Genomic DNA, 26,348 nt, shown 5'->3' with positions numbered 1-26,348 from the left:
GGCACTTTTCGCTGCTAATAGAATACGGCCCTTACATGTAAAACTGGAAGAGGGTGCCATCTGCCAAGCTGTTGCACTAGTTCCTAATATGCCACATCACAGAAAATGTCTATTAAGTGGGATGAAATATACCAACTTTGCAGCAGACTGGTGAATACCAGGGCCTGCCTTAAACTCCATAATTGCATGAAGATTATAATCTACAACCACCTCAGTGGCGCCTGTAGCCTCTCCAATTCGTTTGAATTCAGATATCTCTGTTGAACCCCGAGTACAGAAAATGTACTTCATGCAGACAATGTCATCCTTGCTATTACTAAGCCGCACCTGTCCTTTCAAAAGCTTTTTTTGAGAAATACGAGCTTAGAGTCTTATTTCCACTATAAAATTAATACGGATAAATCTGAAATATTAGGTCTCAACTACCCCACATACTCTGACTTTCTTAAAAGCCAATTATGAATTCCGTTGGTAGCCTCACAAACCTAAGCATCTAGGCGTGTATCTAACTAAACATTACTCACAACTATATGATGCCAACTTCCCAAGTCTTTTTTTTTTTGCAACCATCTGCTCTGATCTCTCGACCTGGTACAAACTTTTGATATCCCGGTTTGGTTACACTGCCGCAGTTAAGATGAATGTGCTCCCCCGACTCTTATACTTCTGGCAGACATTCCCAATCCATGTTCCTACTAAAGCTCTTAAGCACATGCAAAAAGCTCTCAGATTTTATCTGGGCAGGTAGGAAACCTCACGTAAATAGGAGGATTCTAAAATGCTGTCATTTTGATGGTGACATGGGCATGGAGCGCATCACTGCCACACTGCTTCAGATCAATTTGTTAAAGCTTGGACACCATAGACTGAGTATTTCTAGGCCGAACCCTCCTTGCCTACTGTCTAAGATGTGTTTTTAGTCTTTATTTTTAGCACTTTCTGGTCACAGGAACATCCTCCCCACTGTCCCCCTCTCTCCTTCCCACCTTCTGGTCCCCTCTTCCCTCCTTCCCCCTTTTCTTATCTGTATTCTTTTTTTCTCTCTTTTCTCTTTCCCCTCCCTTTCTCTCAAGAGTCATCTTTACTGTTCTGTTTAGATATATGCTTACTATTCTGTTTTACGAGTATAATTTACGTGCTATATTACGTACTGATTTAATACTTTGATGCAATTAAGTTTCTCTTATATGTTGTGTCCTTTTCTTTCATGTAATTTTGACTTATCTATGCTCCTACAATCTTTCTAAAAAAAATAATCTACAAACTTCTCTTATCTACCATTAACTATATCTCTATGGACATTATTCCCCTTTACTCCTTGTGTCACCCTCTCTGATACATGTTTCACAAGTTATTTTTCACTGTTCGTAGAATACAATATACAATATCCTGGTCGGGTTTGGTACCGGATGCCGTAGCTCTGGATCCTGGTGGTCAGAATCCAGACACCGGCATCTGACAGGGTTAGGATACCGACACCTGTCGTTAGGTATCCTAAACCTCCCCCTCTCCCTACCCTAACCCTTAATTTGAGCACAACTGCGACCTTGGATGAGACCCCCTCTCTTTATAAAACTGCCATGGAGAGAGGCCTCAGTATTCCTAATTTCCAGTACTATTTTTATGCGACTCAGCTCACTCAGTGTGTACTATGGCACTCCTCACAGGAGGCCAGACTTTGGGTCTCTATTGAATCCACTTTAACCCAGAAACGAAATCTCATCTCTGACCCTCCAGCCCTAGTAGTGAATGGGACAACCCTGCATTTGGGCTAGGCTTTGATCACACTCAGTTTTACATCTTTATTCAGAGTGGTCACACTTTTCTCACTGATATTGCCCCTCTCCGAGGCTTCCCCTCTTTTACATAAATGCAGGAGAAGTACCAGATCAGCACGGAAGGATTCTTTCTGTACTGTTAGATTCATCATTTGTTTAGCACCTTATATAGGAGTTGAGGTCACCCTCAACACACTGCCTTAGAATCTTTTTACTAGCTTAAAGCTCCCTCCACAGGACTGCTATCCTCCATCTGCTGACTCTTGTTGTCAGCTCACGCTGCTGAAAAGGATCCCCATGAACTAGCCTGGGAACGGGACATGGGAGAGACCTTTGACCCCAAGACCTGGAGCCATATTAGATCCAATGGGGCTGCTTTTTTTCCCTGTGAACGCATCCATGAAAATACGGCTAGGATATTCCTCCGATGGTATCTAGTCCTTAGTTGACTTCACAAAATCTAACCAGAAGTTTCACCTTTATGCTGGTGTGATTGTGGCCAGGGGGGCACCCTGCTCCATATTTTGTGGGACTGTCCAAAAATAGCACCTCAGAGGAAAGTCCACCACCTAATCTCACGCATAAAACAGACTTGCGTCCCCTACGGTCCTTCTTATTCTCTCCTACCTCGACCTAAGCAGAATATCTCTAAGCATACTCAATGTTTTATCTGGCACATTCCTAAAGCCACAGGCTGAAATATTTCCTCCTTCTAGAAAAAATCACCCCACCCCTTCCATTGACTCTGTTGTGGAGAGGGTGAGGTATGTTTATAGAATGTGTTTATTTCCTATTTTGTATCGAACACATCACATACATTTTTCGCTATCTGGACTAGACCATTACATTTTCCTATGGTCTTTGAGTAGTTTGCAGTGGCGCAAGCATGAGGGGTTTCTGAGTACCAAGAAAACCCCCTGATGGGCAGAATTGTTTTTTCAAAGAATGAGACAGCTGTGTCTCCGTCTCAGCACACCCCACAACCATTGAGCTAGCGCAATAGAAAGCTCTGATCAACAAAGCCCAGGGTATGTGTGATTACTGCTCCCCCCCACCGCCCAGTAAATCCTGTGCATGCCATTGGTTTTTGCCATTGGATGCTCAAGGTTCAGAATCAGGGTGCACACCCACTTTCCGATTACTGTATAATTTTGAGAAGTGTTTTCATGATCACATCTGTACTAGATCACATCTGTACTTTAGTTCCCCCTCCAACTTCATTTTTCTTTCTGTTCCCTATACCCAATTTATTGGAAATTGTTAATAAATAGTTTTCAAAAAGTAAAATAAAAAAATGAATGATAATTCCAAGAAAAATAGGCCCTACTAATCATCCCCACAACACATCAGGTGGGCCTACTTAATATTACAAGCACAAAATCAACAATTTTATGAAAGCTCAGTAGTCCTCCGAGCATTACTTTACAATCTTAATGTTACTTTGCAGTGGTGCGTTATGTCACACTGCAGTGATCTGTACCCTGGTGGAGGACATATCAGGCTAGTGGAGTTCAGGCTTAGAGTAAAACTACTCTTTTCTGCATTAAATTTACGCTTCCAGACCTTTATCTACCTCATAGCGAATTGTCTCATTCAATGCCTACAAAGCCCTCACCAAATCCTCTCCCACATACATTTCTGACCTTCTCTCCCTTCACACTCCCGCCCGTCCACTTCGCTCAACAAATGCATGCCGCCTCTCTTGCCAACTGATTACTTCCTCCCACTCCCGCATCCAAGATTTTTCCCGTGCTGCTCCCTACTTTTGGAACGCTCTCCCTCTCCTTATCAGACTCTCCACCTCTCTACAAATCTTCAAATGGGCTCTCAAGACCCACTATTTCATCAAAGCCTTCAAGCACTCATCCTAACCCACCTCATGCTCTTTCCCCGCTATCTTCCCCTTCTGTGTCACGCCTGTCTGTCTGCCCCTCCCCTTTAGAATGTAAGCTCTCACGAGCATGTGCTTCTCTTTACATTTTCTTCTACTTTTTACTCCCGATAAGGGCACCGAACACGTGACTGCCAACTCCCTGCTGCTTATTGTGAGTGTCTAATCGCTATTGCAGCAATGTATATAAATCGTGTCCTTGTCCTGCACTGTAATGTACTGTAAGTTACTTGTTTACTTATTAGTTCTATGTACGGCGCTGCGGAACACTTGTGGCGCCATATAAATAAAGGATAATAATAGTAATAATATTACAATGCATTTCCTTCATGTTGTGCAGTCTGCTAAGTAATAAGTCATATACGTATACCACATGCATAAAATACAGATAAAAGTCATAAGCAATGGGAAGATTAAAAACATTTTTGTGAAGTTGCAACATGAACTACCACAAACACAGGCCGGTTATGTAGCCCCTTTGCGGAAAGATCTGCATGTAATTTATAGCAGAGCAATGCCCACAAAGCACAGTGAAAGATGACAATTAAAATATATAAATTAATAAATAGTATTATCTTACTTCTGCTAAACTGTGGCAGCTTCTCTTATTACAAATCTTGCTGTAAATCCATTCATTTAATCAGTTTGCATTTTATTTCTGTGTAATGATTCATGGTGAGAGAACAATGTTGTAGCAATGTAACAGTTAATGATTTCCTACATAAAGGAAGAATTATCAACTGAAACAAATCTACTTATATGCAACACCACATAAATATATAATGATGCATTAATGGTGCAATGATACTTAGGGGCAGATTCAATGCCAGCCCTGTACTAGTCAATTAAGCTCTGCATCCATGTGTGTTAGGCCTCAGAGGACGCACTTAACGCAGACATTTCCTCACAGCCTCAGGGTTCCAGCACTCTGTGCGGAATCTATGGGTTAACGTGCACTACCCGAGAATTTACCGCAGGGGAAACTGACTAATAATTAAATAGCTCTGGGCGTTGAACCCAGAGCTTTACCCGCGCTGTAAATACCACAGGTAACTAAATCTGCCCCTAAGAGATAGAATTTGAATAGATACGACAAGAACTGTATAGGAGCAAAATACACTCATCAATTACAATAAAAGACATAAACCTACACACAGGAGGTGAACTGTGTCACTTAGGGGAGCAAATCATTTTACCAAGTTTCCCTTGTAGTGATTGGAATATGTGATTTATACAATGTGTTTCTAAGCTTTGTGGAGATAGATCTCTTCCCTAACCGTAGAGATTAATTTTAACACGCAGTTCCCATGCCCAGAAAATAGAAGCTGTGATCGCACTCACCCACTGGACTGGCACTGGCTCCATTTGGTACAGAAATGTCGGACGCACATAACATTACACCTGCCAAAATATTATGATAGAAGTTTACTGATGGAGATTGTGATGCAGAACTGAATTCATGTCACAAAACAGCATTTGCTTCTTTAGGGACCATAAACACGTCTGACATTATGGGCCTGATGCAGAGGTCGATGGCATCTTTTGGCGGTCGCTCGTCTGCGACTTTATGCCAATGCCATTACAAAGCCCTTCCCTGGTGTACATCCGTATGTATGAATGTGCAAGGCGTGAGACGTCCACTTTAAGCATCTGTAGATGCTGTTATACCGTCATTAGACGCCACCATCGGTCGCACCTTTGAAACTTTCACCAGCCCTATAGCAGATGCAGGTTTTCTAAGTATGGCCACCAAAGTGAGTAATTGCGTGTCTGTGTACGCAAAAACCACACTCCCATAAGATAGACCATCTCCGCATGTCTGTTTAGCCAGCTCCCAGTCACCGGCCAGAAACGCCCAGCACTGTTCCAAGACACTCCTGATACTGTGCTTCTCACTCTCGGCAGCGTCTGTGTGAGTACACACTCTGTAACCCGCGCACCAAAGGAGTCTTAGGGATTTATGTGCAATCGCCAGAGCAAATAAATTGTTCATCTGTGTGAACATCGGCCTTGCACGCAGCGCTGAATCAGGCCCTATGGCTACTTTCAAAGCTGTGTGACACAACCAAGAAGGCAATTTGCACAGATTTTAAAACCTACTCTGGCCTATAAGGCCATTCAGAACAATGCAAATGTCCTGTCTGCAGCACAGCGGGGGATCAGGAAACAGATAACCAACTGGATACATTCCAGATAACATTGAGCACAGGGTGCAAGTGACTCTCTCCAACTTCGGATTAGGGTATCTTGGAGAGTTGTGATAGGGAAAAGACAAATGCTTGCATTGTGTAAAAATGTAGTAAAAACATTTCTGGATATTTCAATTAAAATATATGAACAAACCTCCAACCCAAAAAGTTACATTAAAATGTCTCCACCTAGGAAATGTGGCTAGGGGCATTCCATGTCTTTGTGTCTTATTTGTTTCAAGAACCAAGCAATGCAGTTATCCTGAAACACAAAAAGGACACATAACCTGCCATTCATTTTTATCTAGCACCCGCCATTCACAGGTACAAGAGAATACCTGCAGCTTATTGTTGCAAGTGGAAATAGCTGGTTACAAATATATTCATTTCTACAGATGCAACAAAATTCTAACATGACTGTCAGCAGCACAGCATGCAGGTAATAGGTAACAGGTAATAATGCTATGCTCTGCTGCAGCTGATCCCAAACTGGTGCCGGGCGGCACTTGCAGGGGTGTCAGGGGGTGATGGTACAGGACCAAATAAAATTATGGTCAATGTGATAGGCAAAATCAGTGCTGGCGGCTCCAATCATGAAATATGAAGACATACAGAAGCGTAACCCTGTCCACCACCACATAAGTGAGCTGAAGGATGACAGGTAAGCGTAATTTACTTAATTAACAATTTTTTTCTGAATTTCTAAAATTTTGGGCTAGGGGTGCCATGAAAAAAATTCTGATACTCTAGGGCGCGTAATTCAAGAGTTTGGGAACCACTGCTCTGCTGGGTATCGGGGTACTGATTGGAAGTACAATATATTTGGTATGTTATGATGCAGAGTGAGGTATTAATGGAGAAACGCTTACAGTATAAAGATATTAGTTAGATGACATAAGAGGTGGTTATACATTGAGGCTCTGCAGCAACAACAGCAAAGGGGGTAACACAGTGATGCTTTGCCGCTCACTGACATGAGAGGGGTAAATAGAATGATCCTGTCTCTGTAAGTCACTGACATGTGAGGGGTAAATAGAATAATGCTCTCTCTGTAAGTCACTGACATGATAGGGGTAAATAGAATGATGCTCTCTCTGTAAGTCACTGACATGTGAGGGGTAAATAGAATGATGCTGTCTCTGTAAGTCACTGACATGAGAGGGGTAAATAGAATGATGCTGTCTCTGTAAGTCACTGACATGCGAGGGGTAAATAGAATGATGATCTCTCTGTAGGTCACTGACATGAGAGGGGTACATTGTGATGCTCTCTCTGTAGGTCACTGACATGAGAGGGGTACATAGAATGATGCTCTCTCTGTAGGTCACTGACATGAGAGGAGTAAATAGAATGATGCTGTCTCTGTAAGTCACTGACATGATAGGGGTAAATAGAATGATGCTCTCTCTGTAAGTCACTGACATGAGAGGGGTAAATAGAATGATGCTCTCTCTGTAGGTCACTGACATGCGAGGGGTAAATAGAATGATGATCTCTCAGTAGGTCACTGACATGAGGATAATAGAATGATGCTCTCTCTGTAGGTCACTGACATGCGAGGGGTAAATAGAATGATGATCTCTCAGTAGGTCACTGACATGAGGATAATAGAATGATGCTCTGCAGGCCACTGACATTAGGGGCGCACATAGAGTAATTCTTTGCAGGTCACTGACATCAGAGGGGTAATAGATATTTTCTGCAGGTCACTGACATGGGACAGGTAGATAGAGTGATATTCTGCAGTCACTTGGATGAGAGGAGGTAAAAGAGGGATGCTCTGCAGGTCATTTGCAAGAGTAGATTTAAGAGAATCAAGCACTAGCTATATTATTATATATATTAAGTACACTGTATATTAACTATTACTGTATATTAACTATTTTAAAAATATTTTAAAGGTATGTGCAGACAACAGTGAAACCATTACGATTTATTTAAATGAATACATTTTCAGTTGATAGGCACAAGCGCACAACTTGGCAGGCTTTCATACAGTATACAAGTTTATGTAAATTATATCTTAAAGCTGGCAAATATGCTGGGGTTGGAAGGGCCTGGATCAGTGACCGTCCCCAATGCTCTGCCCACTACTGCTGACCACACCTGTATTGCTGCGCAGGCAGCGGCACATCAGGTAGTGCCACTGAATCTGGCCTGCTACACAGAAGGGGCCAGCAGTAATGAACAGAGAGGAATTTACAGGTGGGGGCGATCGCACCCCACCTGTGCTGGGGGGCGCACACTTCCGGGATCTGGCCAGCCAGTACCCCGGCCTGTCAGAGCTCTCCACAGCCCTGAGGGGGAGTGAGACAGAGGGAGAGACAATTGGGCAGAGAGATGATAGAGGTACAGATGTGGGGCTGGGGGGGGGGGGAGGGGGGAGAATCACAGATGAGACAGATGGGGGAAATAGATGAAACACACACTGCGGGCACAGATATGAGAGAGAGAAAAAAAAAAAAGACAGCTGGAGACAGGAGGGACAGAAATTATAGACACAGACATACAGGAGGGACAGATATGAAAGAAAGATGGAAGAGGGACAGAGATTAGAGAAAGGCGAACAGAAGAGAGAGAAGTGACACGGTGACAGAGGGACAGAGATGAAATGATGGCTTCTTACCTGCATTGCCAGTGCTAGGCGGCCTCTGTGACACCCCCGGGGAACCCACATTTCTGTGTAGCCCTGTCTGAGGAGGGGACAGCATGCCTGTGTCTGTTAATGAGTTGCTGGCAGCCAGTGAAGGTGTGACGAGTGTGTTCCCTGGAGAACTGTAGGGCAAACTGTTTGGGTTGGACACTGGGATAGTCACAGACATTGAAAAGTTTTGCTGTGGTAGTCCAGGCTGTGAACAAAAGAAAGGGTAATCCTATAACTTTCAAAAGCAAAAGAAAGGCTTTAATAATATGTTTAAAACAAACAGCCATGCTGATATGAACGGCAATACAAACCAAGCAATGACAATGAATCATATATATCTAAAGGGTCAATGGCATAAACATAAAAGCAGACATAGAAATGTCATCATCATATACTCTAGCATACAGCATAAAGGCAGGAAGTGGGTGGGCAACATGCATTGAGCAGATGTTTGTTTTAAAGAATAAAATGCAAACCACGACTTTCCTGAAGGTTACAAAAAACAAGGTCTTTAATTGTTTATCTTTGTACCTCTATTAATACATAAAAACTTAAATGTATTACTAACAATATGCTACAGTTATGGTTCACATACAGATGAATGCAGAGCAGACATAGGTAACCTGTTTCTTGCCAGCTCCAATGGAACTACACCGATCAGCCATAACATTAAAAGCACCTGCTTATTATTGTGTAAGTAACTCTTGTGCCGCCAAACCAGCTCTGACCCATTGAAAGCATGGACTCCATAAGAGACTTCTGAAGGTGTCCTGTGGTGTATCTGGCACTAAGACTTTAGCAGCAGACCCTTAAATACTGTAAACTGCGAAGCTGGGCCTCCATGGTTCACACTTGTTTTTTTTTCCAGCACAATCAGATTGAGATCTTTCTTTCATGCTCCTCAAATCATTCATGAACAATTTTAGTAGTGTGGCAGGGCGCATTATCTTGTTGACAGAGGCCACTGCCTTCGGGGAATACCGTTGCCATGAAGAAGTGTACTTGGTCTGCAACAATGCTTAGGTAAGTGGTACGTGTCAAAGTAACATCCACACAAATGCAAGGACATTGCCCAGAGCATCAGAATGCCTCTGCCGGCTTGCCTTGTTCCTATAGTGCATCCTGAAGGCATCTCTGCTCCAGATAAATGATGCACATGCACCCAGCCGTCCACATGATGTAAAAGAAAATGTGATTCATCAGACAAGGCCACCTGCTCCATGGTCCAGTTCCGACGCTCACATGCTCATTGTAGGTGCTTTCGTTGGTGGTCAGGGGTCAGCATGGACACTCGGATCGGTGTGCTGATACTCAGCCCATACTCAGCAGGCTGCGAGGCACTGGGTGTTCTGACACCTTTATTTCATAGCCAGCATTACCTTACAGAAGTTCTTCTGTGAGATGGTACCAGACAGACTAACCTTCACTCCCCATGCTCATCAGTGACCCTGTCACCACGTTCTCCTTCCTTGGACCATTTTTGGTAGGTACTTACCACTGCATACTGGGAACACCTCACAAAACTTGCTGTTTTGGTGCTGCTCTGACCCAGACATCTAGCCATTACAACCTGGCGCTTGTCAAAGTCACTCAGATCCTTATGCTTGCCATTTTGTCCTGTTTCCAACACATAAGCTTCAACTTGTTCACTTGCTGCCTAATGTATCCCACTCACTGACAGGTGCCATAATAATGAGATATTCAATGTTATTCCAATCCCCTGTCAGTGGTTTTAATGTTATGGCTGATCAGTGTATAAGCCCAGCATGCCTCGAGAGCCCAAGCTATCTGCTAACTGTAGTGTCTCAACATTTCCTGCCAACTAGTAGCTGACGTGGCTTTTACCACCAATACTGCATTCCACTGGGAGCAATGGCAGAACAGTGGGTTAATTCTCTAGTCCATGTAAAATATTTAATAAAGAGGTTTCCTTCTGCATCTATAAAAGCAGTCATACCCTCACATCATCCCTCTATGTAAACCCACAGATTAAGGGACAAATCATATAGGGTTGGTTAGCGGGACTGGCACCTCTCTGATTCCACACTGTGGTTAGGATCACGGCCTCGCTGGGATTCCATCCATGATGCTATCAGTGAGAAGATTTGTATGGTATACTTTTGTTTTTGTGTGCCTCCCCTGGGTGCTCTGTGTTCCTCCCATGGTCCACAGACATTATATATATGTTGTTCAATTGGCTCCTGACTAAATAGACCCTGGTTAACATGCATGCATGTATGTTTATATGCGTTTAAGAAAAATAGACTTGAGCAGGCTTGGATATTCCTAAATTAACTTAAAATCGTATTGTAAAAAATACCACAGTGATGAGAATATGGGAAATGGAATATGGGTGCACACACACAAAAAATAAATCAAACAAAAAAAAGTTCAAAAAACAAAATATAGAACAGGTACAGGCAAAATGCAAAACATTAAAGAAGTATAAATACAATAATATTAAGCATAATAATATTAGATGTCAAAGGCTTAAATAAATTCCCAAGTTGTCACTACACATCATAATAAAGTCACAGTTTGTATACGATTATCCCACAGATGATAATATATGTATGCACTGATGGTCAGAATAAAATCCAGATTAGGTTATAGAGATTATTTTATATATACAGTATATATAAAATTTGGGGGGATTAAAACCAGAAACAGCACAGTGTACAAATGAACAGTGATGGATGCTCTCTGCATCAGAGACACATATGTAGAAGTCTCATTAACCTATACATTACAAACAATTTACTGTACTATTATGCCCTTTTATCATTCTACATTATATATAAAAATGTGGTCTTTTGTTGCCATTTTGGATCCTGGAAGGAGCAGCAGCCTTACAAAAGAACTCATACTAGGGAGCATTTGCATATACACAGGAATATTGTGATAACTAAACAGTGGCTCTATTGGAATTTTGCTACATTAAGATAACGCTATGTCCTTAACAAGTTAAGTAAGTTAATCAATTCAATATCCTGTTGCACAACTGCTGGAACAGACAGTATTTTTTTATGACCTAATGAGGGTATGGAGTTGGCACAATTAAATAAGGTTGGACAGGACTGTTGAGCACTAATTGTTATGATCCACTTGATCAGTGCTTAGAACTAGAGTCGCATCCAATTAAAGTGAAAGCTGAGAAACTGAAGGTTTCATGAGTCATAGGGCTAGTAAAACACAGATCATCCACCTGGCAAAGTTACATTACCTCCAGTCATTGGCACCAATACTAGAGTGGTGTAATTTAACATATTAATAAACAAACAGGGGTGCACAGCAAAACAGAAAAAAATTAACTGTCAAAAACAGCTATACATTTCAGCAACAGGTTGACAGATTGTGTGGAAAGCCCATCTGCTTATAAAAATAATTGCATTGCATTACTGGAATGAACCGAGTACACAATGTGGCAAATAAAAGAATCCTAATGAACTCTGCAAACACTATTATCATATCTACACAAATAAATGACACTGACAAACAAGGCATCAGTTCTTCTATGCTAATAGACATAATATTGTAAATTAGCACCAGCACAGGCTTATTACATGAATTGTCCTTTGTACAAAACGACTTCATTTATAAAGTGTTAGGCTCTATTTTTGGTATTAAAGTGAATAAGAGTTTTGTTTACATTTATCCTGACTGGAATCGTTAACATAATGCCTCAGTGAATTGATCGTTTGCCATGTTATGATTTACAGCCCATGCAATGGCTTCCTTCAGTGTACATAGGCCATGGGTACCATTTTACAAGATAGTTGCCAGCCCTCCTGGAATATTTGGTGACTTCCCAGATTACCAAGATATCAGGCAATTTTCCCAGAAAACTCCTACATGCTGCTAGGTGGGTGAGGAAATTACACTTCTGGTGTCACCGTGTAAACACGGAGAATGCCAACATGACAAGTGACATCACACCCCTGGCACTCCATAATTACATATTGGTGTGCGGGGCTTTATAACCTAACTGCCCTGCCTCTTGCTGACACCATCCAGCCCTGCCTACTATCTCCTTTCCCATCTCTTCTCCACATTTCCAAAAATCTATGTGAATAAAACAGGCAAGTATACTTTAGAATTGTGCAACGTGCCATAATATCATCGTTTAACATTTGTCAGATATACATGTGAGCGTTACCAGATCCCTATCCGATGTTTAACGGCCATGTTGATTAATGTAGGAAGAATTCCCCAGCTTTCTTTTGAAAGCCTATATTGTCCTGATTTTACTACAGACTAGTATAAGATTTCCTTCTCATGGCATCTAATGGGTACTGCTCTCCCATTATCTGAAGAGAAAAAACAAGCGCTTGTACTCACAGAGATTTTATGATTGCGCATCATATTATCAAATTCCTCGTTAATTTTTTTGTACTTTTCCTCGGTGTGGGGGGTGAGGACATACGAGCCATCGGGGTCCGGGCTGTCGCAGCCTCTGTGTTCCTTCTTGTTCAGAGCCTAGACAGTAAAGTCAATAAAAAGGATCAACACATACAAGGAAGGGAAAGAGGGTGAAAAATACTTACAGGGTCTCGCTTGAAAACAAAATCACTATCTTCATTTAGTTTGCTGAATGTGTCTTCCTCAAAGTATCTCTCAGCATCTGGGCTCTCACAGCCATCTAAGCCTTTCTTTTTGAGCGTCTGAAACACAATTGGAAAATTCACACGCAAACTGCACTAACCGAGAAGGCAGAATTTGGGTCTAAAAGAGCGCTGCCCTTAAAGACGGAAATACTCCCAGAAACTCTATTGTTTCGTCTTTTGCTTCAAAATAGCCAATTCAATTGTGGATTCAACTACTACAACCAAATTCTTATGACAAGCGAGATGTCACAACCTTCGTGCTGACTGAAACCACAGAGATATACAATCTCTCCCTGGAGACCAGATAGGAGAACTTATAGAACATACACAGATTATGAAGCGAACCCAGTATACATGGGTAATGTATACTGTAGGCTACTCTATATTTTAGTTTGTGTTATCAATTATCCTATTTAATATTCTTATTATCCTTTATTTATATGGCGCCTCAAGGGTTCCGCAGCGCCTTACAAAGTACATAAACAAATGAGCACTAATGATTTGCAGAATTATACTTCTAGCTGGAGAATGTCCGTGTCCTAGGACTGACATTTTAATATTTTTGCACTGCTAGATCTATTCCCATAATTATGTGTCTCACACGCAGCCAGTACACTGGGCTAGACCAGGGAATTTCCATGCCAGCTTTGACTCATCCGCCGAGTCATAGGCCAGCTTAATAAGAGTGGCCTCACCCAGATCACATGCCACCGACTACACAGCCTAATCTTCCAAACCAAGCACAGAGTGACAATGACACACCAAATTATTTCTCAACACTAAATGCACAATTCTGTACAAGGAAATGCAACGTTCCGCATGGTTTTAGTCACTTTAGTACTGTATACAATTATTAATATACTCTCCGTATACTTATCCATATACTCTCATAGTTAATAAATCAAACAAATATCGGCCATGCGGTTAATTAGTTTGATAATTTGCATCCAGTTTTGTATGCCACGAATAAAGCAATTCACCAGTTTGCCTTGTTAATACATGAGCTTGTTCAGAAGAGGTGGCTAATACAAAAGCAGAGGGGTGTTAAAATATATTATAACAATACACTATAATTGGTTAATTTGTGGCAGGTTGGAGGTGATCGGGAGATGGAATGTCCAACAAGATCGTCTTGCATTACTTTGGCGTGAGTTCTGTGTCTCCCAAACCTTGCTACATCAGCAGCACATGCAGGAACAGGTGTAGCTTTCTCTAGCACCTGTCACAGCTACCAGCAAGGCCCGGCCAATCAGGTGGGTAAGAGCACGGCCACAGCCATACATGGAGCTGTTGTTTCAGGCTTTGAAGGTCGGGATGTTGCTCTCCTCCAAAACCTTCCTGGGCTGTCAGTAATCTGTGGTCACTTTATCTGCTTGTTATTGTTAACCCCCACCACGCTGCGAGCCCTGCCTAATGCCAAGCACATTGTGACCATCTTAGCACTGCAGGAAAGCGATTATATGACTAGCTTAGCTTCAAGGCCCTCCTACATGTGAGAAAGCATTAGCGTGCCAAGTTTGTATCACGAAGGAGCATGCATGATTTTTATTTTACATTGATCCCTGTATTCCCTTCCAAATTAGATACATATTTTCCCACCCCCCTCCAACTTTACATAAAATTCAAAATAGCACTGTGACATATATAGTGTGAGAATAATTCCCTGTACCATTTATATTACTAGTTATTTTCTGCCAAATCTGCTAGATTTATTAACTTCCACCACGTTTTAAGAAATCACACTTGTTACGCTACCAATGCACCTTAACAAGCCTTACCATGGGAAACAGCAGACCGTACCGTACATTCGCCATATGACATGCTTACTAGCAGGTCTTCCTAAAGCTGGTGACATGTAATCCAAACAAAAGACTCAGACAGTTCCACCAGACATTCTATATAGTGCAAAAAGATGTTGCTGTAGCTGAGGTTTTAAAGAAATTCATTTTATTTTTTTTGTGGGTTTACTATGTCAGACAGAGGAGTTCATTTTAGGTGCGTACACACTACACGATATGCTCCCTGAGCGATATCGTGTAGTGTGTCCCCGGCAGGCTGTGCTCAATGTCGTTCATGACATTGAGCACAGCCGCTGAACGATATCATTAACGATATCGTTCAGCGCCGGGCTCTTTCCCCCATTCCCCAACATGCAGCAACCTGACGAGGTCATCAGATTGCGCTGCATGTTCAGGCGATGGACAATGTCGGAAACGACCAGCGGGAGTGCGCATCGCTGGTCGTTTCCGACATAACAGTGCACGGTTTGGGCACGATTACTGAGTGATTGCACGATTATGATGTCGTAATCGTGCAGTCGCTCAGTAATATCGCCCAGTGTGTACCCACCATTTATGTTAAATCCACAGCAATCCTCAGGAATGTTTTGTATTTACCTCCATTGCACTGGCATTAGTAACAAATCAGACTTATCCAATAGGCTGTATTCTAGCGGCAAGTTTTAATCTGCCAACAAGGACAGGGAAGTATGTGGGAGACAGGCTGGCCCTTAGTTTCTCACAGGCACTCAGACAGACAATCAATATAGGGACATCAGAGAAAGGTCACGGTTACTGGCGAGCATTTTATGCACGCACACTAAATACATTTACAAAAACTAATTTTATGGCCGTTTGAGGTACATAAATGTGTACAATTTTAAATGTTAAATATTGTAGTATACTTCAGGGTTAAACTAAAAATAATAAAAACATTTACAAGAGGGGCAAAGCAATCTGGTAATAACTATTAAGGCCCGTAAACACTGGCTTTGTGTTAAACGGCAGCAACACTCTTATGGTGAATTATCACTTGCAGACAGAGGCTTCTCCATTGTCCCCAATGCGTTCACTTAGGGTTAATGCCAGTACATTGAGCAGGTAGCACCAGTAAACCATGGCACAATGCAAACACTACCAAAACACTATTAAAAGCATATAGATATGAAGCCATGGGTAAGGGCCCTTATAGTTACACAATGCAATATAATAATTTACATGGATAAGAAGAAGTAGTAGAACAAGCTTCCATATTTCTAAAGTCCTTTTTGGGTTGTTTCTTCGGAATGGGTATGTAATGCCGGCTGATCTTCAGTGCTCGCTCACACCAATCTGCTTTTCACATGTTAATAACCGGATTTTGTGACTTCTGTTACAAAACGCTAAATTTGTTTCTAACCTATTTACTTGTGAGCATGGGATTTCAACATACATCAAGTTCCAGTCGGAACTACATCAAGTTCCATTCATTCCCTCATCACTCCAACAGAATATTGCAGGAAACAAGATTTTTCTTTCTATTATTTGATGTTTTTTTTTAAACTGGTGCAACAATATTGCTGTACTCTGCAGGGAACCCTCCGGGCCGCATGAAACTGGGCAAGTTTTAATATTGTTGTTTTTTTTCCAAACCAGAACAGGTTAGAAAAAAAAATAGTAATTTTAATTTAACAAATCAACTAATGAAATTAAAAACAAAAAAGTGACTCTTTATAGCCTTTCATTTCACCTGAACAATTGTTTAAAAATCAAAACACATCATGGATAGACACACTATTAAATGTTACTATGAAATACCCTTATGGTTAAAGCCATTCAGGAAAAAAAATATTTACCTTTATTTATACAGTGACAACATATTATACACTGCTGTACAGAAAATAATCATTAACATAAGTCTCTGCTCCACTGAGAGACCTGAGTACCTAAAAGAAACCCACACCAACATGAGGAGAAGGTACAAACTCCATACAGATGTTGCACTGGGCTGAACAGAACCCATAGGTCACAGGGCTATGAGGGACAATGCTAACCACTAAGCCACCTTGCCTGCAGTCTACAGCACCACTCTACCGTAACTTAAATAGAATGCAGACCAGCAGCAGGACCCATACGACAGTGTCAGTTTGTCTATATAAATAACCAAAAAAGCAGAAATGAGTCTAGCTGAGGAGTCATACCTACACAAGACTGGCATACAATGCATTACGCCACTCCAAATGCAACATGGCATTGATCTGGCACATCACCTTTTTGCACTCCTACCAAGGGCAAGATGTGAATTCCTGTGGCAAGCAGTCAAACCAGCAGTAAAATGTTCTTCCCTCGAAACCAGTCTAGTCAATACATTGAAAGTATTTCTATAAAAACAGATAACAGATGGGCAGCAACTAAGGTTATCATGGGGATGGTCCTTTAGGGAAGTTAAGTGAAGATCTAGTTTTCAAATCACAGACCAATTCAAAGCAAACAATAAAATTGTAAAGCAAAAGGAAATACTTCTTAATAACACACCATATAAAATATCACTTTATAAACATGTATGGAAAAATAAAAGATTTGTTTAAAAAAAAAAAAAATTGTTAAAAGTTATTATGAAACTGTGTGACGAAACATCACAGTGACCCTGCGTCTATTTCAAATTTGTCCAAAGGTGAATGTGCGCGGCATTGCTGAAAGATCCAGGTGTAAGGCGCACCTTTACGGCAGCCAGTAGTAGTCACCATCATACTGTATTTAATGTTCTCCCTGCCCATACAAGCTTCCATGTGCAGCCAATTAGGTCTGAAGTTACTATAAATGTAAAAACCCATTGATCTATGGCTTTGTCTTGTAAAACTGTCCATTGTGCAGTGGCCCTGGAACACTTCCAAATGTCTGCCAATTTTTACTTTTATCTCTTGTGGACTAGAGAGCTATCAAATTCTTCTGGAGATACCAGGAAGGTTTAAATGTGAGAATACGAGTAACCATCATTGCTATGCTGTGTCTGATTAAAGATAAACAAATGCGGAGGAAAAAGGCAAAGCAAGGTTTCTGGCATAGAATAAATATACAGAACGCTGTCATATTAGCTCTACAAGGCTGCAGTGCCGTATGCTGAAACAGTCAATATTTCAAATAAATAAGCCAACATAAAAAACTATTGGTGTATATCAGGGCTCAACAAATCCCGGGGGCCAGGTCGCCATGGCTACCAGATTTTGCTGCCTGGCTAACAGATTTAGCAATAAGGGAGGAAGCAGATCCTCATCAGCTCTGGCGTAGATTCGTGCCTATAGTACTGCAGTTTTCATATCATGCACAGGAGTGCATTTGCTGAGTGTCCTCTTCATCCTGGCCTGCTCTGATCCCTGCTGTCTGTCCCAGTCTCCGCTGATCCTCCTGTAAGCGTCTCGGCTGTCTACTGTCTCCTATCTCCGGCTGCACAGAGCTCTCCGGTAGTAGGGTCTATGCGTGGCCAGGGATTGCGGAGCGGCTTCAGAGGGATAGTGGTGTAACCCAGAGTTGCCTACCTTTTCAGATCTCTTCCCAGGAGAAGCCCGGGTAAGAGAAGCAGGAGGGGGGTGATGGGGGCGGGGCCTGACGATTCGCGCCATTAAGCCGCGATAGGCTAGAATTTGAATAGTCAATTGCCGCGATAGGCTAGAATTTGCATAGGGGGCGGGGCCAAATGACATGATTCATGTAGAATCATGTTTTAAGCCCCGTCCCCTACACGGAGACCCGCGATCGCCGCGGGTATTTTCCTCATTCTGCCGACTTCACTAGGAAGTGGGCAGAATGCGGGAGAAATGCCTACCCTTCCGGGGGTGCGGGGGGTTACCCGAAAAATCGGGAGCCTCCCGCGAAAACCGGGAGGGTAGGCATATATGGTGTAACCACGAGGGGAGGGGGGTTTTGTTGTACTTTCTGGCACCATTGCTTTAAGTGAAATGTGGTCCGTTATTACTAGAGGGTGGAGCAGGGGAGCTGTGTAGAGCAGTGAGAGGGCCTCCATCTTACTGTACCCACTCAACTGTGACCATTTTGTGGACTAGTATAGTGTGTATAACAGTTGCATAACACACAGAGCTGTGCTCATTACTCACTCCTGTAATTTTTTTGGGGGGGCGGTGGTCTGGCTCTGGTGTATATCATTACATAATATAAATATTAAGGGTCACTACAAAACTGGAGACCAGCTGATGCTAGTTATTGTGTGGCTACATCCACCAGGAAGTCTTGTCATGTGGTCCACAGAAAACCTCCCAGCTTGTACGTGGAAATAAATGAAGAATCATTTCTACAATGCGTGGTAATGTGGATATACTGTATGGAGTACAGCAGCCAATCTGCAACAGTACAGTCTTCTAAATTTATAAGAGGTTTGATTGCAAGAAAATCATATTATGCTTCAAGAGAAGAATATTGCCATTGGAAAAGAAAAAAAAGGTAATATCACATGGACAAGCTCCAAACTTTTGTGCTGCCAGTTAGCAGAGAGATGTAAAATGAGTAAATCAACACACTACTGCCAGAATCACTCCCAGACACACCTTCCTGCAACATGCTACAGCGCAGATGTCAACGTGTGGAAACTCTGTGTCTGTCATCTACAAACTTTGCTTTCATAAGACTACACCATCATTGGTGCATGCACAGTCCCCTGGTCCAAAATCAGTGGTTGGGGGCAGAGCTGTGTATCATTGGTATGAGCTGGATAAGTCACAGGGATATGGATATAATGCCTTAAAATAAGTTGGAATTGTGCAGTGGGTATGGCAGATAAACTAGATGTTAGATATGTAATCATATAAAAGCTTTGTGTTATATTAGCAAAAACAATTGGGAACCAATGATGTAGGCCAACTATGTATGAGGGCATAGGTATTCCAAAGCATAATAATTTGTCATTTAGGATGTACTCCCTCACAATACTCATCAGTGTAAAATCTAAATACAACTCTAGTAATATCCAACCCAGGTACTTTGCAAGTTATATTATTATGACTTTTGCAATGTCATGTGTATTTTAATTCCAGATAACACCAGCATCCTAAGTCATGTTACATCAGGGCTCGACAAATCCCAGTCACCAGGGCGACTAAGATGTTACACGAATGTACACTCGCCAGCAACAGTGGGGCTGCTGAATGAGACCAGCTCCCAGGACTCCTTGATAGACACCTTCACAGGGATGAGGTGGACATACTCGTCCCCCCCCTGCTGTTCTTGCAGCTACCAAGCTACAAGTAAGTTAGGTTCTTGCCCACCTATGAAGAGTCAATGACACCCAGTCAGGTCATTCTGCTGGTGTCTCAGATCCAAGCCCAGGTTGTTGATGCAGGGCCTTGCTTCTCTGTACACATTAATTTAAATGATACACATTATCACATTTTGGATGTGGCATAATATTTATTGGATGAACTGTGGTGTGTCATTTCATGTATTAGATGCACTGTGGTGTGGAATACTATGTATTGGATGCACTGTGGTGTGGCATGCTATGTATTGGAGGCACTGTGGCATACTTTGTATTGGAGGCACATTAGTGGGGCATACTATGTATTGGAGGCACATTAGTGGGGCATACTATGTATTGGATGCATTGTGGTGTGGCATACTATGTATTGGATGGACTGTGGCATACTATGTATTGAGGCACTGTGGCATACTATGTATTAGATGCACTGTGGTGTGGATTACTATGTATTGGATGCACTGTGGTGTGGCATACTATGTATTCGAGGGACTGTGGTGTGGATTACTATGTATTGGATGCACTGTGTTGTGGCATACTATGTATTCCAGGGACTGTGGTGTGGCTTACTATGTATTGGATGCACTGCAGTGTGGCATACTATGTATTGGAGGCACTGTGGTGTGGCATACTATGTACTGGGGCACTGTGGTGTGGCATACTATGTACTGGGGCACTGTGGTGTGGCATAATATGTATTGGGGTCACTGTGGCATGTCATTATGAACTGGGTGCACTTCAGTGTGGCATACTATGTATTGGATGCACAGTTGTGTGGCATAATATGTATTGGGGCACTGTGGTGGGTTTACTATGTATTGGGGGCACTGTTGTATGTCGTTATGAATTAGGGGCACTGCAGTGTGGCATACTATGAACTGGGCACCACAGATGGGCATGAATAGGGCTCTGATAGCATGTGGGGAAGCTTGAGATGCATTAAAGGGGCAGAAGTGGTGTTCTATAGAAGAAGTGTTCATAGATTTTGGCTGGGGACGATAGTCGGGTCCAAAACATTTAAGCTGGCTGCAAGATTTTCGAAAACTTTGACGAGCGCTGTGTTAGAGCCCTGTGTTACAAGAACATTTACCTCAGGGGTAATTATGAAGGAGAAACAGGACAGACTGAAAAATAATGTACTCCAACTTGACTAAAAGGAAAACAAACCATTAGTATATTAAAAAATGCATGTTGCATTTTAAAACCAATGCAAATTGCTAACTAAACATACTATTAAGAGAATGGCACATTTTCAAAGTAAAGCATATACACTTTTCTCTCTGTTTGAATTCACAGCTGAACACTTGATATCTGCCCTGTACATCAACACAAATTCAAATACTCAATATTCACAGTAATGCATCTTCCTGGTGTACATTGTAAAAGTTACAATAAACACATAAGAGTACCCCAAATGGCCACACAGCACAATTAAAAGAATATCATAATGATACTAATATGCAGCCCTGTATATAGAAAAAACTGAATTATCAGCAGAGAAAGGTAACAGCATCTGCAACAAAAAGGTGTGACATCCAGTGATCTTGTGGTATAAGAAACAATGTTACTTTATTCAGGTTCTGCTGTATACAACTGGTGAAGAAATCCCCAGTTCCAGTGGATGAAATGTGTTAGCTGACTTATACTATTTGCCTATGGCTGACTTATCTGTCTGATTTGCCAACTGCTGCACCTGCAGATCGCCTCCTATGATGCGCTAAAAACACGTCTATTTACTGTTACATCCCGCAAACAGAATACTGAATTAGCCCAATGAGCTACCAAAATTACAATCTCAGCTTTCACAGCTGCTATCAGTGGGCCCGATTGTGCACTGCTGATCGCACATGTGCAGAAGGGGTCCTGCGTGATCACACGCAGGCAGAGGCGTTTACGGGGCAGCGCGGGGACCTGCTTGCATTCCCGGAAATGGGGCAGGTCACCCCCGTTTTTCGGAAGTGGCAAGGTCAGGATCCATGGACTCAGATTCCTGGCCTGGAATGCCGGCCAGCCTGCATAAGCTGAGGCTTGCTCAGCGCCGTTTAACTTCGCGACTGATGGTCACTATGGTGATCTCAGGGTGCGACATTGGCCGCAGTGCTTGGAATCACAGATGCAACAGGAGGTGTCAGACACCTCCTACAACATTTGCATTTTAGCAAGGACAGAATTACAAAGCTGCTTGTGTGTGGCTTTTACAATTCCGTCCGCTGCTGAAACGCCACCACTATCTGCTATCCCTTGGAGCCGGCAGTTTCGTCCCGATACCAAAGCCTTCCAATTCACATGAATACAATTACACTAACCAAGGCGAACAAACATTTTCTTACAAAATGAAGCTGAAATTCTGTTTCTCAAGAATGACAGGTGACTGGGATAATATATTTATGCGGCATCATTAATATATTTCCGGCTCCAAAAGAGCTTAAATCATCTATTTTCCTGTGGCCGTACATCATTGAGCTACTCAGGATTTATGAATGAACCGGGTGTGGATTGATAGATAGACAGTAATCAGTTAGACAGTCATTAGGTAGAAACCAGAAGTTAGACAGTGAATAGGTCGACAAGGTTAAAAGGTCGATCAGTAAATGATCGACAGTACTTGTAGTTGACAGGGTCAAAAGGTCGACATTGTCAAAAGGTCGACATGCAAATGGACAACACAAAAAAAGTTGACAATTTTTTTTTGTTAGTTTAGCCTAACAATCATGAAAAACTCCAAAAAAAACAATGTGTCAACCTTTTTTTGTAATGACCATTTCCATGTCAACCTTTTAACCCTGTCGACCAATTACCTGGTACCCACTGTCAACCATTTGGTGTTGACCCATTGCTTGTCTATCTTGTTACTGTCTATCTACCATACGGATACCAAATTAACCTAACTTTTGTTATTAAGTGAAAAGCACTGTAATTACATTACTAGAATCAGTACTCGGCGGATTTACTAATTTCTACCAGGCGGGACTGCATTATTAACACTGCTTATTAATGGGTTTTTTTATTGATGAAGAAATATTAGTTTATTAATTTTAGTTGTTTCTCAGGATATTTGATCATTTCTGAAGGAATGTTTATTAAATTACTTTATTTTAACAGCCAGTTTCTGTATGTCGCGCTAAGCTCCGTCCCCTGGTCTGTCCACAGCTGTCACACGAATTCAACCAAAGCTCCAGCCATCTGATGCCCTGCCCATTCACCGCACAGACAGCACATCCAACCACCTTCTAGGGAGAGGGAGAGGGATGGAGAGATGCTTCCCAATAGGGCACTACAAGAGCTGCACTGTGACCTCATATATCATGTAGGGTCCACATTGAGCCTCCGTGTTTCCTCTTGTACTGTAAAGAGCCCCTATAGAGCTGCACTGTGTCCAATCTTTGTCTCTTGTACTGTATAGTGCAGCCCAGGTATTTTATAGCTCATTATACCCCCTGTACTGTATATAATAGTTTAAAGGTCACTGCAATGCTCACTGTATGATAGGTCAGTCGCTCGATGCTCTCTGTATGATATATCACTGCGATGCTCTCTGTATGATATGTCACTGCAATGCTCTCTGTATGATATGTCACTGCAATGCTCTCTGTATGATATGTCACTGCAATGCTCTCTGTATGATATGTCACTGCAATGCTCTCTGTATGATATGTCACTGCAATGCTCTCTGTATGATATGTCAGTTGCTCGATGCTCTCTGTATATCTCAGTCACAGCTATGCTCTCTGTATGATATATATATACATATACATATACACACACACACACACATACACATACACACACACACTCAGTACCAGTCAAAAGTTTGGACACAACATCTCATTCAATGGTTTTTGTGTATTTAAATTATCTACTATGTTGATTATAATCAACATAGTAGATTAATGCTGAAGACATCAAAACTATGAAAGACCACATATGGAATTATGTTGTAAACAAAAAAAATGTTAAACAAATCAAAATATGTTTTATAATTTTAGATTCCTCAAAGTAGCCCCCTTTTGGTTTGATGACAGCTTTGCACACGCTTGGCATTCTCTCAATCAGCTTCATGAGGTAGTCTCCTGGAATGGTTTTGAATTAACAGGTGTGCCTTGTCAAGAGTCAATCTGTGGAATTACTTGCCTTCTTAATGTGTTTGAGACCATCAGTTGTGTTGTGCAGAGGTAGGGTTACTACACAGTGGACACCACTATTTGACTACTGTTGTAATCCATATTAAGGCACCAACCACTCAACTCAGTAAAGAGAAACGACAGTCCATCATTACTTTAAGAGATGAAGGTAAGTCGATATGGAAAATTTCAAGAACTTTGAATCTATCCTCAAGTGCAGTTGCAAAACCATCAAACACTGTGATGAAACTGGCTCTCATGAGGACCGCCCCAGGAAAGGAAGACCAAGAGTTACCTCTGCTGTAGAGGATAAGTTACCAGCCTCAGAAACCGCTATTTAACAGCACCTCAGATTAGAGACCATATAAAGTCTTTAGAATTCAAGTAGCAGACAAATCTAACATCAACTGTTCAGAGGAGACTGTGTGAATCAGGCCTTCATGGTCATATTGCTGCGAAGAAGCTATTACTGAGGATGAACAACAAGAAGCAGAGAATTGTTTGGGCCAAGAAACACAAGGAATGGACATTAGACCAGTGGAAATCTGTACTTTGATCTGATGAGTCCAAATTTGAGATTTTTGGTTCCAACCGTCGTGTCTTTGTGAGAAGACACAGAGAAGGTGAGCGGATGGTTTCTGCATGTGTGGTTCCCACTGTGAAGCATGGAGGTGGAGGTGTGATGGTGACACTGTTGGTGATTTATTCAAAATTCAAGGCACACTTAACCAGCAAGGCTACCACAACATTCCGCAGCGCCATACCATCCCATCTGGTTTGCGCTTACTGGGACCATCATTTGTTTTTCAACAAGACAATGACCCCAAACACACCTCCAGGCTATGTAACTGCTACTTGACCAAGAAAGAAAGTGATGGAGTGCTGCGTCAGATGACCTGGCCTCCACAATCACCCGACCTAAACCCAATTGAGCTGGTTTGGGATGAGTTGGACCGCAGAGTGAAGGAAAAGCAGCCAACAAGTGCTCAGCACCTCTGGGAACTCCTTCAAGACGGTTGGAAAACCATTGCAGGAGACTACCTCAAGAAGCTGATTGAGAGAATGCTAACAGTGTGCAAAGCTGTCATCCAAGCAAAAGGGGGCTACTTTGAGGAATCTAAAATATAACACATATTTGGATTTAACACTTTTTTGTTTACAACATAATTCCATATGTTTTCTTTCATAGTTTTGATGTCTTCAGTATTAATCTACTATGTTGAAAATAATTTCAATAATACATACAGACACACCTACAACGATGATCCTCCCTTCTAACTCGTGTCCTTGCATCATAAGGGATGTTCTAAACATACAGAATCAGCGTCCTACAGGTGTGGTTAACCTACTCAATTATAAGGTCATGCCAAATCTCAGGCCACATTAAAAGTAGGCATCAAAAGTATCTGACTGTATTTATCAAACAAAGGTACAATAATCCATGCAATAAATCTAGACACATGAGAACACACACAACATATTGAATCTTATCTCACTTCAGAAACTTATTAAAAGCATTCTCCCCTGTATACAGTGTCCACAGATGATGCACACTTTCACACTATGAGGCAGTATTTAAAAAAAAAAAATGTATGCATTGTATACATAAGTTTAGCCGGGTTTGCTTTTTAAATACTGGAATAGTCTATAAAGTATTAATGTTATTAGATGTACATCCGTCCCCTGTGTTGGAGTAGGTTATGGGTATACAGATACTTGTCACATTCAATATATCAAATCTCAACTCCTTTATTGGCCCAAATGTAATAGCCTGTGAGATGTGAGGTAGCAGCTAGATTTAAAGTGGCAATTTATTTAGGGCAAAACTAACCTGTTTATTTTTTTTTGCCTTAAAAAAGTACAAGCTGCTTTAAATCTAGTGGCTACATCAAGCTTCCAGGATAAACCCGGAGAGGGGATACAGCTGACCACTTTGTGGGGCCAGGTCTAAAGCTGCATACACACACAACGATTTTTTGACCGATAATCGTTAAACAATATAAAATCGTTCACTTTCTGAGTCAAATGATGAACGATTATCGTTCATGCGCGTTCACGTTTGTAGTTTGTAGTTCAGTCAGACTTGTCAACTGAACGATTT

At 41.8% G+C, this 26,348-nt stretch overlaps 1 protein-coding gene across 9 annotated transcripts in view; it reads right to left on the bottom strand.

Moving 5' to 3' along the window:
* The window catches only part of MEF2A (myocyte enhancer factor 2A), a 152,550-nt gene that overhangs the window by 30,123 nt on the left and 96,079 nt on the right, over window positions 1-26,348 (bottom strand). For 4 of the 9 annotated variants that reach the window (XM_088452693.1, XM_088452697.1, XM_088452696.1 and 1 more), the window contains exons 4-7: window positions 13,047-13,163; window positions 12,841-12,978; window positions 8,485-8,707; window positions 5,011-5,070 (exon numbers count right to left, since the gene is read on the bottom strand). In XM_088452693.1, coding sequence (XP_088308819.1) covers window positions 5,011-5,070; window positions 8,485-8,707; window positions 12,841-12,978; window positions 13,047-13,163 — 538 coding nt within the window. The remainder of the gene's footprint in view (window positions 1-5,010; window positions 5,071-8,484; window positions 8,708-12,840; window positions 12,979-13,046; window positions 13,164-26,348) is intronic. The other 5 variants (XM_088452700.1, XM_088452702.1, XM_088452699.1 and 2 more) reach the window with 3 other exon arrangements.

Source organism: Taudactylus pleione, unplaced genomic scaffold (assembly GCF_031769625.1).
Source record: "Taudactylus pleione unplaced genomic scaffold, aTauple2 ptg000556l, whole genome shotgun sequence".
Taxonomy (NCBI): Eukaryota; Metazoa; Chordata; class Amphibia; order Anura; family Myobatrachidae; genus Taudactylus; species Taudactylus pleione.
Note: the sequence above shows the minus strand (reverse complement) of the source record. Positions and strands in the feature narration are given on the sequence as shown.